Consider the following 15,528-nt stretch of genomic DNA (forward strand, 5'->3'; position numbering starts at 1 on the left):
ACCTACTGAAATAACAGAGTTATTACATCTGTGTCATGTTTTTCATGTAATAAAAATGATCTGTTTTTACACTGGCGCTCAGCAGCGTTCGGACTCCATGCATGACTCAGATGAAAACTAGCCTCAGACTGGCCACAACCCAGGCAGCCAAATCCGACCCTGTACCGCATCCCTTCTCCCACAACCCCTGGGTTCGGGTCTTGGTTCCTGGTTGGGTCCTAATCCAGAACACGTTGTGGCAGGTCGGAATCATAACCCGTTTTTTTTTTTTTTTTTTTTTTTTGCCTGGGCAGGCAGATAGAGGGAGGAGGAGAGAAGAGGAGAGAGAGAGGGAGAGAGAGAGAAGGGGGAGTTTATAGTGTGGCAGACTCTGCCGAGGTGGGAGTAGTGGGAGGGGCCAAATCTCTATTCTCTTTATATTGCGAGCTCGACCTCCAGTCCGGGAGAACGTTTTTTTTTTTACTTTTAAGAACCATTGGAGGTCATCGCTGCACCCACCCTGCGCCCAGCGTGCCACTTACCATCACTCGACACCCTCCGGGCTTCAATTCACGGTACGTAGCGTTCACGCCGCGTTACTTTCGCTGCGCGGTTAACGGGCAGATGCCGGCAAGCCATACATTTCCTGCCCCGCGTTATGTAACGCAACGCGCCTCGCTCCACGGCGCGTCTCTCGGCGCAGCGAACGTCTCGATCTCCGTCTCATTTTCGGATGCTCTTTAATCCGAACTCGACGGGACCCGGGTGCCGGCATCCGGGTGTCACGCTGACAGTCGGTCCATTCATCGCCGAGAGCGCGTCTCGGCTCCAATCGGCCATTTTGCAGTGGTTCGAATTGACTATATGCAAGAAGAAAAAAAAAATATCGATATCGTTTGCGATGTGTGACGCCTGCGTGGCCTGACTTTTAAATCCCCAAACGCGAGATGCAGCGTCTTTAAAAACGCGGGGTATTTTTTTTTCTTCAATGGCCAAAATCCCGTTATGAAAATGATCGGCCCAGACGTGTCGCCGAATCCATACGTGAATAGAAGCGCGGTCACGTGAGTTACATGGGGGGGTAAATAATGATAAAATCCGATTTACACAAACGAGCCAAAAAAATGTATAAAAAATCGCGTCCGCCTCTGACGTCACCGCATCTCGCGCAACGAAGATTAATCTGGCGCGCTCGAGTCGGCGTATTAAATGAAAGTCACGAATGAATGAGTGTGTGTGTGTGTGTGTGTGTGTGTGTGTGTGTGTATTCGGTGGGGTTAAGAACACCAGTGCACCCATTCACATAACCCGAGCCAATGTCCCACTTTCACCCCCCTATCCTCTCCTCTCCTCTTTTTATCCCTTCTTCTTCTCCTTCTTCTTCCTTTAATGCTTTTTACAAAGCCGGCCTGTGTACGGGGAGCAGGAATATCCATGTGAATGCCGGCGGGTTTTGGGGTCTTGTTGTACCCTGCGAGTGGTCCGTGGCGTGGAAAAAAAAAGAAGGGGGGGGGGGGGTACCCTTCAAGGGAAGGGCATTCCGAGTGGAAAATTACCAAATCTTCAGTATCACTGTATTTTTTTGTATCATTGGTCTATTTTCATGTTTAGCTACAGTGCACATAGATTTGTGATTATTTAAAGAGATTGTGTGTGTGTGTGTGTGTGTGTGTGTGTGTGTCAGAGCGAGCAAGAGAGAGGGAGCTTATAGATTGCATAATCTTTATGGACCACTTACTAAATGTCTGTAGGCTGTTCAGAGTCATCAGAGAATTTTTCTTCTTCTTCTCCTTCTCCTCTCCTCCCACTACAGTCTAATTCATATTTCATGTAGATTAATAATGGAGCTACAACTGCGTGCAAAGGAGCAAAAAATGAATATGCATATGAATAGGAAAGGAAAGCTACGTATGCATGTCCCCGAATGGCAGGGCTCCTATGGGCGAGCGTGATTGCTGTCCTCGGCTGAAGAATGCGTCACCGAGGTGCGGTGATTAATGAGGGCGTGCGAAGGCCAGGTACTGCAGCGTACGAGGGCATGAGCCAATGTCCCCGTGCGACCAATTTAATGGTTCTTTTTTTTTTTTTTATTTTGGTGCAGGAGCAAACAACTGCAAAGTCATCTGGGGATCAAAGCGCACTGTTGTCCTCATCAGTTGCAACTTTCGACTCCGCTGGCATTTACTCACGCACTTCTCACACTTTAGGTGCAGTGCGCGGACACGAAAATGTGCAGTTTATAAACGGGTGCATTTGCTGTTATTCTGCAATGTAATTTTTCAATATATTATACTGTAATGTATCCAGTGTGTGTATATATGTGTGTGTAGTATATTATAATACACAAAGAAGATGCTGAATAAGTCACAGGTTGTGAAATATGTTTTCTATATTTCAACATACAAAAACGTTGAGTCCAATGGTCATATTGAAAGCATGTTTTAATTATTATTATTCCCCAAAGATCACTAAGAGTTCAACCCCCCCCCCCCCCCCTCCCGAAAAAGGAGGGGGGATTTAATGATCACAAGCAATGTTTTAGCCCAGATAAAAATAGGAGACAAGTGTGGGGAAATTGTGACGTAATGGGATTTTACTCATGATAGTTACATAAACGCATGAGCATCGCAGCAGCAGAGGAGATGAAATATAATGTGCTGTGACCTCTCTTCCATCTTTCTTTCTCTCCCTCCCACTCTCTGTCTTTCCCTCCTCGTGTGATGCAATGTAGGTTTTCGTCTGCCGGCACGCACCGACGCCACCCAAAGTAAAGCACCCCCCCGTTTTGGCTGCCTACTCCACAGTGAAATCCCAGATTATGTGCCGCATTAAAACCCAAACTGCAATGTTAGTTCTCTTATTATGGCGCACCGTGTCCTGTTTAGCAGGATTGCAGCGCTCGTGTGCGGGTAATCTTCAAGGATAAGAGTCTAAGACCGTTCATGTTCAAGAAATGTCATAAGAGACCCAGTGTCCCCCCCAAAAAATCCCGGTATTAGAGGAACATTGCAGTCATTGTTGTAACGCCCTGCGAACTGTAAATAGTCCGAGAAGTTCCCACGAAAAAAAAAACCCAAAACACCTGCTGTTCCTGAACGGAATTAATGGAATTTCAAAAGCACACTGGCGTCAGCACTCCTTATGCTATTTTGCCTTATGTTATGATCCTTTGTCCACGTGTAATTCATGCTTGAACGTTCCTTGTCAGAGACGTTCATATGATCCCGGTGTCACGGTAACCGTGGTACTTATTATTGTCTTCTGTGACACTTTGTCTTTAATGCAGACTGGTTAGGCAGGTGCTCCTTTTCCATTTACGTATTGATGAAGGGAGTTTCCTCTTTTTTTATGGCCATTGATGCTAAAGGAGGGCTGACAGGGGTCACAGACATCAGCAGATGACAGCATGTCAATTGGGACAGGGTGAGGGATGAAGAGGAAAAAGACGGGGACATCGATTTTGCCCGGATGGAAAGATCGTGGACGCGGCTTGGCCAAAACTGCAAAGGATTATTGGAGTCAGAGGAAACGTGGCCGGGTGCCGTGCGCCCCGCCACTGGCGTGTCCCACTTTTTAACACACTCAGCTCTGATTTGAGCAAATGTTCAAAAATAGCCGTCTTTTGACGTAAACGTGTTATTTTCTTCCTTCAAGTAGTTAAGAGTCAAGCAGCCACTTTTAGGTCATGATATTCTGAGCAGGTTGCATGTGACCCGTTCTACCGTGCTTTTATTTCACCGACGGATTTGAGAGTATTTGCAAAACGCTTCTGGAATGACAAGAAGGTTGATGAAGAAGACAAATAATTTGGCTATATATTTGAATGCATTCGAAATAAAAAGCCGGCGCTCATGTGAAAAAGCCAGACAGATGGTTTCATCACACCCTACAGCCTGTTTCTCCTTCCTCGCAGGACCTCCCGCGAGTCTGCGTTATGTGTGGGTCTCATTTTTAACAGGGCCGATGACACAATTGCCAATCTGGGTTAGAGCAGGTAGACAAGAAGACAAAATGGCAACTCCGCCTTGTGGTTTCAGTTATACATCTTTCACTCTACCATCCATACATTGTTAATGAAAGCACAATGAAAGCATTGTCTGACACAATGTCAAGCAAATAGGAAATTTTCTTTCGAAATTGCGGTATTTGTTACACGGGTACCTCCCAAGATATGTACAGGTGGAAAATTACCAGAAGGCTGCTGGGTAGCAGACAGTGTTTTCTCTGGTGAGGCCAGCAGGGCGTCTCGCACATAACAGATTATTATCCAACCCCACCCACCCCTGGCAGCCTCCAGCACACCCCCTAAAACTCGCTCTGCATGGATGCCTGCACCCATCGGCGATCTGACCCCTCCACTTTCCCCAGTCCTGCCGATACCCTGGGCCCGGGCGCCTCATTCCTTTCCCACCCCAGAAAAATGTGTTTGTTTGCCGAAGGGGAGCCAGAGGCGTGCAGCTGACTTCAGCATCGGCAGGAGGGTGATGCCGTGCGGAGGTGGAGGAATTACCACAGGGATTAGGTTCTGGCACCAGAGATGACAGATGGGGTCGGTGCTGCATGGGTTGGTGGGTGTGTTTGGGGGAAGCACATAATGCCCAATTTGGCAGCGGATAGTAAACAGTTCTCCTGCCATGGCTGGTGGTGTTGGTGCACCGACCCTCGCGTGTGTGTTCCACCAACTCAGATGCTCCTATATGAATTGGCCGCTTTTGACGTACGCTCATGGGCTTTTTCTTTTGTCCTTCACCTGCAACGCAGCAGTAAAGATGAAGATCGAGAACACCATGCCCTGCTCCCAGCTGCCTGAGGCCCCACCTCAGACCGGGCTCCAGTTCACCGTGGCGACCGAGGAGGATTTTGATGACATCATGGCGATGAGTCAGGATATTTACGGTGGGCTGGACTACCTGCCCACCCGCTACCAGGCTTGGCTGCAGGACACCAACCGCATTGTTATCCTTGCTCGCAAGCAGGGTAAAGTGGTAAGCCCTTGTCTGCCCCACCTTTATGACAGATCATATAAAAGACTAAAAAATGGTTTATAATAACCACTTAATAAACTTAAAATGTTCAGCATGCATTCAGTGTTTTGTGTGCATGGGATTGAACACATGGTATCATTGTAACTGAAGGGTTGCGGGATCTGCCAAGGTGCCACTGAGGTCCCCTTGAGCAATGTACCATCTCCACACACTGCTCCCCAGGTCAAAACACTTACACTTTTTGTTAGCCTGATTTGTTTTGATGGAAAAAATGGTAGATGAATGCAAGATTTTAACACCCAACTGTCCAGCCGTGTTTTCGAAGCGTTCCTCCTTGAGTGTTACAACCTGTGTTTCATAGATTGCACTGGAGTCTACGTGCATAATCGATGATGGGGAGACCATGCTGGTGGAAGGTCTACGTGTGGCTCCCCAGGAGAGGGGGAAGGGTGTGGCTGGAGTCCTGCTCCGATTCTGTTCCCAACTGGTGAAGGCCAAGTACCCAGATGTCAAATTCTGTCGCTTGACCCGCGACGACCCGCTTGGCCCCAAGGACTTCCAGAAGTACCGCCTCATCACCAAACAGGTAGAGCATATTAGTATCCTGAGGCACTGGCCTAGAATATTTTTTCTTAAATATTCTGTGTTTTTTTTTGTATTTACTTCACTGTTGGTTTGTGGGGTTCAGGGGTTTTAAAGTAGTGATGTCAAATTCTAGTCCTGTTGGGCTTTCAGTCCCATTTAGTCATTCTTGCCTGGGTATATTGGAGCAGGACATGGCGCCCTTCGGAAAATTAGTTTGGCAACTCTGCTTTAAAGTATTTTGTCTAGGTAACTTATAACGTTAAATCACAGGCTCCTTTTTTCAAAGACGTTATCTCATCCCGTTGCCCAAACTCTTCCTCCCCAAAAGGGAATCCTCCTGGTTCGCTTTCGAGCTGAAGACCTAAAGTTGCGCCTGGCAGAGTTGGGGCCAAATGTGGGTATTCCAGAGGACCGCCGTCCTTCCTGTGCACCAGTGCACCTGGACCCCTCCGAGGTACACCAGCTCTTCCTGAACTCGGACCTGATGCAAGAAGTTCTACCCAATGCCACCATTGTCCAAGATTGGCAGCCATTCAAGCCCCTGTCTAGCAATATTGCCATCTTGCTGAAGAAGGATATTGACTGGTTGGTGGATGACCCTAAAAGCCCCACCGTCACCAGCCTGTGCACCTATCCCTTCCGTGTGCCCATTGGTGAAGACTGGTATTACCTCAACATTGATGTGTTTGGCAAAGACCTGTCTCTGGCCATGCAGCAATTCCTGAGCCACCTGAGACGCCACACCAGCACCTTGAAAGGCAACGTCATGTGTCAGGTGTTTGTGGATCCACCAATGTGGAAGCCACTGGCTGATTTCTGCCGCACAACGCTGGGTGTGGAGCAGGTGAAGGAGTACACCGAGCAGTGTGTAGTTGAGGCTGATGTTGTGTAGCGAGGTCCGAGACAAATCCCCCACCCCCACCGACCTTAAGAACCAACACTAACAAATTCTTTTAGGCGAACCAACGTTTAGACATAATTCAGTGATCCTTAAAGCCACAATACGATACCAGATTATGAAAATCCATATAAACACAGGAACATGAGAATAAGACACTGACCTATTTTCTCACGCAAATTTAGTCTGAATATATATGTATCATAGAAAAAATAACTAATTTTAGATGGGGGAACTAATTTATTTCACTCCCTTTTTGTGAGTGAATGTGCGGGAAAGATATATATATAAGTACAATATATGTGTATATACAAATATTGAGTTGCAAACCAATATGCACAACTCTTAAGGCACTTTATAACAATAATTATGTGGTCTTGAGTTCACGATTGAATATTGTGGATGGTTTTGGTTAATTTTACAAACCACTCTTGAGAAACATGGCGCTGCAGCTGCAAAATTTAGTTGGGGAAATAGCCTGTGTTCAAACATGACAAATGAGAAATGATGTCAAACAGAACATGAAATCTTAATTAGTTGTAAGTCCCTTAGAGTAAGAAAACCATAAACAAATAAATTAGGTTTAGACTGAAAAAAGTAACTACCTGTTTTGTGAAGATAAAGGCTCCTATCAAATAATAAACCAAGTAATTATGTCTTTGGTTAAAAATATTAAAACAAGAGCTTTTCTTTATGTTTATGTTCACATTTGAGCACTTTACATTTTTGGCTAATATGTGTTATTATTTATATCTCACGGCAAAATAAGTATTTAAATTAGAGATAATATACAAAATGCCAATGCACTGTAGAGATTTGTTACAAGGTGCAATTTTAGACATCATTAAAACTTATATGTGTGTTAAGTAATTCTAAAGATCGATCAATCAACCCATTAACAAAGTATACATCAAGTTTCATATTTTTTAATTATGTTGAGTTATTATAGTTTATCACACAGCTGTAAATGGTTAAGCAAAACACTACAGGTATACAGGTATAAATATTTAATTATTGTGCACATTGTTATGATGGCCGTAGGTAGTATTAGAGTTAATTGTCAATTATAATTTTGCATTCGTCAATTTGACACCGTGTAACCCCACCCACAAAAAACGCAAAAGCAAACACTGGCTGACGTGGATGATTCCATTCATGAGGAGAAGCCCAACGTACCCATGACGTTGATACTTGGCTGGCACGTTCCCTTTAAAACTTCCATAATTAATGCGGCATCCCCTTTCAGCTACAATGCCAATTGACTAGAGCCTCAACAGTCCTCCTAAGGATTGCTGTAACATTGAGCGTATGCTTTTGTTCTTCTGAAATGTTGAAGTTGACTGTTAGGAATCGAAGGCATAATGCCTTTCTAATTGGAAAAAGGACAAGACCCCTTTTTTCAGTCAGTGATGTATCCCAGCTGAAGAAATCAAATAGTTTTGGTCTCACAGGAGATACTGGAAAACCAGGGGAAAAGACAGAACCAGCCTGGAATAAGTATATGTGGAGAAATTCGAAAGATTCTGAGCCCACAGTTCTATAAAGCCTTGAAGAAAATTGGAAAAAAGGGAAATTCATTTGAACATGAAAGCATTTTCAATTTTCTTTCCATTGTCCACCACAAAAGGCACTTCAAACCGCAGCGTATGTTTTTTTCTAATCACCCTTTGATCCAAAAATGGAGGAATGATTGAAATCTTGGACTCACCCAAAAAGAAGAGAAAGTCCACTGAACAGAGACAAACACAGACAGATTGAGAGACTGATGAAACGCACCAAAAAATTAGAAATGCGTGATGTGCTCCAAGATGCTGCATTAACCTTCACGACTTTTTCAGAGGAGCACGACAAACGAGAAAAAATAAAAAATTGCGACATGCCCGCACAAGGTCACCAATCACAATGCCACATTATGCCCCACTGCAAGGTGGACATTTTTGGACAAAATCTGCTGATGTGAAGGTCATGTATTTGTTCAACATGCAGACAAAAAGGACATGTGTTGGTCTTCAATGACTAGGTAAATTCTCGCAGCATCCATACTGGCTATTTGGCTATATTTCGTGAAGTCATTTTTCCAGGTGCCAGTGAACTTTATCCATTCAAATTTGGATCCATTTGAATTGCTTTACCTTATGGGCATTAATGCAAAGTGGACCTATTTTTTCCTAGTCCCTCTTTTCAGTGCTGGCAAATGGAAAATGTGTATTTAAGAAACTATAGTAATGATCAGTTGTTGCTAACATTTTATGCTACTAATGAAGTAGTTGAACAAACCGATTTTCAATTCGTCTCGGATGCCTTTGTGTAAACTTGTTTATTCAGTGTGATCATGCCATGTTGTGTACTTTGCAATGTGTTTTTTTCATGTACAGCTATCAAATGGCACAATGCAAAGTCCACACATAAATTTAAAAAAAGATGAAAGGCCAGAATGGATCACTCTGTGCACCCGCATGTTTGGAAAGAGCATTGCGTTAGACACCTTAGAAGTTGTAATTAGCGGTTTCACTTTTTTGGATTTAGATTTTTTTAAATCCATGGGTGGAATGATGTTCTTTACAAATCCATTCACCTAGACCTGTTCACGACTGGTCTATGGTATTGTTTGATACTCTCCGCAGCCACAGCAAGTGAAGAGGCCTACAGCATATTCAGCATGATTCGGACTGATGAGTCTGATTTTTTTATACAATGTCTCATTGTTTGCACAAGATCTGGTAACCCTGGCTCTTGAGCAAAGCACTGAAAAAAATAGGTATGGGAATGTCCTTGTTCATTTTATTCCACTTTGTTGTTTAATCTGTATGCAAAAAATTGATTTTCTTTTTTTTTACGCTATTCTATCAACATTGTGGCCCCTCAACAAAATTATCAACACTGGATGTGACAAAATGCTTAAATTCTTACCATATTTGTTCCACTGCAGCATAAAAAACGAGGTCAATCCAGCTTGTTACAGTCAGACAAATCACATTCAGTTGTATCACATAGGAGATGGAGATAGGATTTTTTTTTTCATATTCTTCAAAGTGCACAGGTAGTGATAATGAAATGCAGTGAACATCCAGTGCCAAGGGGGGGGCATAATGAAGGATATGTATCACTGAACATGCACTTTTACAGAGAGAGAGGCATGGTACTGTGATTTAAAAGAAGAAGCCTTTTTTAAGGGATCTCCAAGGGAACCACATATTATATATTTGTTTGGCCTGAGCCTAAGCTGCAAATGCTGTCATGTTCATTTGTAAAAATTCTTTATTAGTTGAGTGATTAGGCCGTTTGAATTGTATTGAACAGGCCACTCTGTTCAGCTTTGGCTGATTATCACATCCAAATCTGGGTTGATGCTTAGGTCCTTATGTTGTTACTACAATGCCATGAAGCTGAATGTTCTGATTCAGAATGTTGACCCGCAAAAAAAAAAAACAATTTCTACTAATAATCACGGTATCATTTCTGTAGGTCTTCCAGAATGCACAAAGATGAGCAAAGTTTGGGAGTGCAGTTGGGCGCCACGACCACCTCCCGCTAAAGATGTGTTATGCATGCATTGCAGCCAGGTTCATCAGCACACGTAAAGTGAACCCTTGACCCTTGATCTGTAGAAGGACTTTACACTTTCTTTTTCAGGAGGGGATAAGAAAACAAGAGAAGGGGACAGTCAGAGAGTCACGTGGGAACAGGGATAGGGGTATGTTGGGCCTGCCGGTAATGAGAGAAATCGCCCTTCTGATCATGTTACCACTTTGATAATGAGAAGGCACACAGCGACCGATTGAGACTCTCGCTGAAAGTTTCTGACTCAGGTGTCACCCATGATCCAACAAGTTTGAACTGAGGACTGAATACAACTTTTAAAAGGGTCAGCCTGATGAAAAATTAAATGCAAGTTCGTCTAGGACCTGGGGTTTGATAGCCGATAGCAGGACCTGCCACCTACCCCTGGAAGTGCACATTTTACCAGTCTGCCCATCTCAAATGGCAAGGTAGTTTACGACCCAGTAGCCAATTCCAGCAGTAATAGTATTTTGCATGTAAATCGAACGAGGCATGCGCACAGAAACGTACACACACCTGCCACAGAGGGAGTGAGTTTGAGTTTCACGTGCTGGCGCTAAGAGAAAGATGATCCATTGTCTCCCTCATAGTGTCTGGTTTCAGGGACACTGACCCTGTTCACACAGAGGCCTCTCAGTGACCATCTGATCCACTTCGCTATGCTACTCAGTTGGGAATGGAAACTCTGAGCAGGTGGAGGGAGAGGGAAGAGGGAGGGAAGGCTGCGAAGAGAGAGAGAGAGAGAGAGAGAGAAAAAAAAAGAGCAACCGATGATTTGTGACTTTCCTCATCTCCCATCCTACTGTGGCATTTTTTTAAAAACACTCCTCCCTATAATAACAAACGCATAAAGCATGCATTTGGCTTTGGTTTCGATTGGCAAAGGAGATTTCTAATTCTGGCTCAGAACATTCAGGATTTTTAATAATTCAACAGTACAATGAAACCTGGTTTAGTTTGGCAAGTCAAAGGTCACATGTAGTTTTCGAAATATGGATGCTTGAGTATGTATTGTATGCTTTTGTTGAATGAGACACAGTAACATCCAATGTTAATATTTTTCTGTGAACTGTGAACTGTATGTCTACACCAGCTTTTGTCATTCTGTGAATATGAGTGAAACACAACTGGTGGGCAGGACAAGTGTGACAATGCATTTTTTCGGGTTCGTCACACAGTGTGCACGTCCTAAAGGACGACCTCAGTATATGGCCTTATAATATTCAAATGTACGTTGTACTGTATTTGCATAACCCTGACTGATTCCCATATGGCCACAACACACATGCACACACACACACACAGAAATATGTAGAGATATTTTATGCTGTTCTTTTTTGAACGGCGGTTGAGGTTTTCATACTGAATGCACTTTACAAAGCAGTTCTCCAGTTGTGTTGTCTCACCCAAAGCACAGAAATTGCTGAAATGAAAAATGCATTCTCTCCTGTACCAGACATGGTCATTCTGTGGCTTGGCGGAGAATGGTAGAATTAGAAAAATAACTCCTCGGTTGACTGAGTCAGCTACGTTTTACATCGCAAAGGTGTAAAATATTACGATGGCCTACTATAACGTAGGTGCCATCAACCCTAATACCAGGGTGTCATAGGGTCCAAAACTTTGTCAAGTCATGCTAAAGTCTCAGCGGCATGGGAGCGCAACTTCATCATGCTGGAACATTAACAGCCTCTGCTGGGATCGTAATGATTTGGCAATAACTCGTGTGCCTGAGAACAATTTCTTTAATTTGACTAAAACTGGTTTGATCATCCCCGTGTCTAAGCCTGTTAGCAAAGCTTATTCGTCAATTCGCGGTCGTTGGTTTGGAGCAGGTGGGTGGGTGGGGATTGGTGATGTTTTCCACACGTCCACCCTGGTGACCAATGTCTGAATGAGTTTGTAACTGTCCTAGACGTGGGGGTCGGTGGCGAGCGCTAACCTGGAGCGGCGTGGCACTCTGGGAGCCCTTGGCTGTCCTTGGTGCTGGGTCTGCGAAAGGGTTAACGCTTTCACATAAACCATTCCCTTGATAAGGCTGCAGCTGTTGAGTGATTAGGTTGTTTTTTCACCCTCCAGGTTCTCACAACCAGACCCTAGTCCAGGGTGCATTTCCCAAAAGCTCGCTTCAGCTAGTTGGACCAATTCGGCCGCATGCTTCCAACGCAACTATGATTTTTTGGGACATGCATCGCAGAGTAAAGTTTTCCATACTTGTTTAAGTGGTGAGCATCCTAAACTTCATCATAAACTCTGAATCTGATCATGCGTAACATGTCTCATCAAAAGAAAGATTACTTGGTGGGTTATAATCCCCCACAAAGCTCACAGCATGACGTCAATCAAGGGGATGAACACTGTTTTAATGCCATTCAGAGGCATTCCGTTTTTTTTTTGTTTGTTTTTTCTTTTCTTATCTTTTCTTTATTGGGAGGGGTGAAAAATGTTTATTTTTTATTTTATGTTTTTTTTTTTTTTTTATAACCCCGATTTGTCTGCTTATTCTCAAGCGGAGATCTGAGGAGTGATTTTCTTGTTCCTATTTATTCTTTTTTTTCCAAGCATTGTGAGTGATTCAAAAGTATTTTAAATACAACACTTTTTTACAAATTTAAAAGAGAGGTCTATGGGATGTGTTCTTTTCTCCACTTGAATGCAACGTGTTGTGCATGAGGAGGGGGGTTGTAACACGCGGGGACGTGTGGTTAGGTTTACACTGGGCATGATCAATTTTTATACATTTAGACAACATTTCGGGTAGCTCATTATTGGAATTCATTTGAGTTCTTTTTTCATTTTCCTATATGATTTAACATAGACATGGGCAAGATTATTGTATGACTATATTGAATTTTTTTCTTAATTTACACTGAACAAAGACGCTAGAACAAAACTAAAAAAGTTATGGGGTAAACCTAGCCACATTATCTAAGGAAATTCATTTTTCTAAGAGTTGTATATATACATCAAGTGCTTGTTCATACAGCTAGAGTTAATAACTTTATTTTTGTTCTTCTTCTTTTGGCTTGCATCATGATAATGTTTGTTATATAGTGTTGTAATTGTGTGCATCTCAACATACTTCTTTCCGTAACAAAGTACCTTAATGACGACAAATTTCTAACATGTGGAATCTAACATAAATCTAAATCTTGGAAGTTGATATGTGTACAAGCGTAGAGATGGTTAAATGCTTATAACAGTATATTGTAGTGTATTTGTAAAGTCATGTAACATTGTTAGTTCTGGTCCTAATGTAGGCCTGCTTGCCTGTAACAGTACAGGATAAGAGACTAACTTAAAAAAACATATACAAAAAAAAAAAAGAAGAAAATCTTACAATGACTCTCTACCTGCTTTAAAGAGCTCTTTTTTCCTTTTTCCATATTTGTCAAATTTTCAAGTGTTTTGGCTTTATTATTCTGTTACGTGTTCAAATAACATTAAGTGCATGCCAGAGGCAAAGTATCTGATACATAGATTATTCTTTATATGTAGAGATTTGTTTAGTGTTAGATTAAGAGTACCTTACGGCAAAATAGAGCAGAAATAATGTGTCTGTACAGAAGGAATGCAGAAGCTGAGCAGCTGAAATGTCAGATGTACATGCCACGGTTACAGTTACGCTCGATTGTTGCACAGTACTATGCCTACTTTATACATAAGAACACACTCCTTGAATCAGAGATACAGGTAACTGGTGTCTCGTGGCTGAGATATTTAGAATATTTAAGAATGTTTAAAGCAACAAGGGTTGTTGGGTGGATGGTGATCCTGGACACCGTTATTGTGACATGAGGCTGAATTAGGTTGGATGAGCTTTACATTGTACGAAGCAATAAAGTTTTATCATTATTTTTAATGGCACATAAAAATTGCGCGGCTTGTAATGTTAGTAAAAAGTAAACTCTAAAATTAAGGCAATTTACAAGTAGAATTAACAAAGTAAACATTTGTTAAGACTTGCCTATTTTGAAAAGTGATTCACATTACAAAATTCACATTCAGCATCAAATGGGATTTTTGGAGTGTTATGCCAGACTTTTGGGTGCCATTAAAAAAAAAAAAAAAACACAGCCTCGTTTTTTTTTTTTTTTTTTTATTGTACCATTTTATTAACACAGGCGCATAGATCGATCATAACATCAAGACCACCAGGACATTGTTCCTGCGGGGCCAGAATTGATTCTGCTGCTCTCCGCTCGCACAAACATTAAAAAGGATCGATGTGCTGTTGCTAGACAGGCAAAATTCCATTTTTCCCGCATCAATCTAATTCATTTGAAACAGTCTGGACTTTTAGAACATCCAAATCATCACAATTTTGTGTATTTTCAGAGAGCATGGCCTATTATCGTCATTGGAAATTTATTTTTTTCCTGTAAATTTTTATTTTTTCCTTTTTCTTTTTTGAGTTGAAATGCATCCACCTTTTACAACTCAGTTCTTGGAGGAGTCAGTGACCTTCAGAATTTTGTGGCTAGTGCTGCTGTTCTTGTCTCCGACCATCAGTTGTACGTGGAGACGTCGGACGCTGTTCGGCGTCTCCATCCTGTGCACTGTGTTAATTAAGCGAGTGGTGGGGTGATGTGATGTCCCCGTGTTGCTCTTCACTCTGGAATAGCATCAGGGGTCGTTCAGGGGTCGGCAGTGGGATTAGCTTCATTCCAGGATGAGGAGCAGCACAGGGACATCGTAATGTACCTATGTAGTGGGATCATTCTTTTTCTGGCGTAGTTCTTGTAGCTTGTGTGCTGTTTAATGTTGATTAGCCAACAAATTGATGTATAAATAACAGCTAGATTTCTTTAGAGGACAAAACAGGAACAGAACTATTTAATTTCTTAGTCCTACAGACATTTTCGTGCTTTGTAACAAGTGTGTATTGTATTCCGCCATCAATAAAAAGCAAGAATTTTAACAAAAAAAAAAAAAAAGAAGGACAAAGAAACAAAAAGCCCTATCCCAACCAAAAAAAAAAAAAAAAGAAAGAAACTGTTTCTGGACTATATTCATGGTTCTTTGGGTCTCAGAGTGAAATTCTTTCTGATTTGGTGTTGCCCGATGCCATGCTATTTTAAGTGCGTCACAGAGTGCTTTGACATGGGCGGGCCACATTTGCTCCCAAGGTGAACATAATACATAACTGAGGACCAGCTGTTCAATGCGACTTTCGTGCTCCGTAACAAAAGAGCTCATTCCAGTGGGCATGTTCTAAACATCAAGGAAAAGGAACCTACAGAACCTGATGTTCTATTGGTTGAAACATTATCCCTATCATCAGTATTATTCTAACTTATTCACTGCACATGTTGTGCTTAATATATAACCCCCTGGCTTCCGTATACCGGAATGTGGGAAAAATGGGGCTTGCTATTTTGGACGGCCCCTTTGTAGAATTTTTTGCCATGAAGCCCGTTGGTTTAGGGGTCAGTGTGCATGGTGGCGGAAGCAGGAGGTAGGTATGGGGAGTCACATGAGGGGGTTTATTTAAGGCAGCACCAAATGCAAAAAAAAAAG

The 15,528-nt window shown here is 42.5% G+C and overlaps 1 protein-coding gene across 2 annotated transcripts; it reads left to right on the forward strand.

The window, feature by feature from the left end:
* The first annotated feature begins 413 nt into the window (after positions 1–413).
* nat16 (N-acetyltransferase 16) lies at positions 414–14,945 on the forward strand. 2 transcript variants are annotated; one of them, XM_028962731.1, is made up of 4 exons: positions 414–554; positions 4,741–4,964; positions 5,326–5,550; positions 5,878–14,945. In XM_028962731.1, exons 2-4 carry the CDS (start codon positions 4,749–4,751, stop codon positions 6,439–6,441), a joined length of 1,005 nt encoding a protein of 334 aa, XP_028818564.1. In that variant the 5' UTR covers positions 414–554; positions 4,741–4,748; the 3' UTR covers positions 6,442–14,945. The 2 variants fall into 2 exon arrangements, with proteins under 2 accessions (XP_028818564.1, XP_028818644.1); XM_028962811.1 differs by having other exon boundaries at positions 433–554; positions 4,744–4,964.
* The last annotated feature ends 583 nt before the right edge of the window (positions 14,946–15,528 follow it).

This window comes from Denticeps clupeoides, chromosome 1 (assembly GCF_900700375.1).
Source record: "Denticeps clupeoides chromosome 1, fDenClu1.1, whole genome shotgun sequence".
In the NCBI taxonomy this organism is placed as follows: Eukaryota; Metazoa; Chordata; class Actinopteri; order Clupeiformes; family Denticipitidae; genus Denticeps; species Denticeps clupeoides.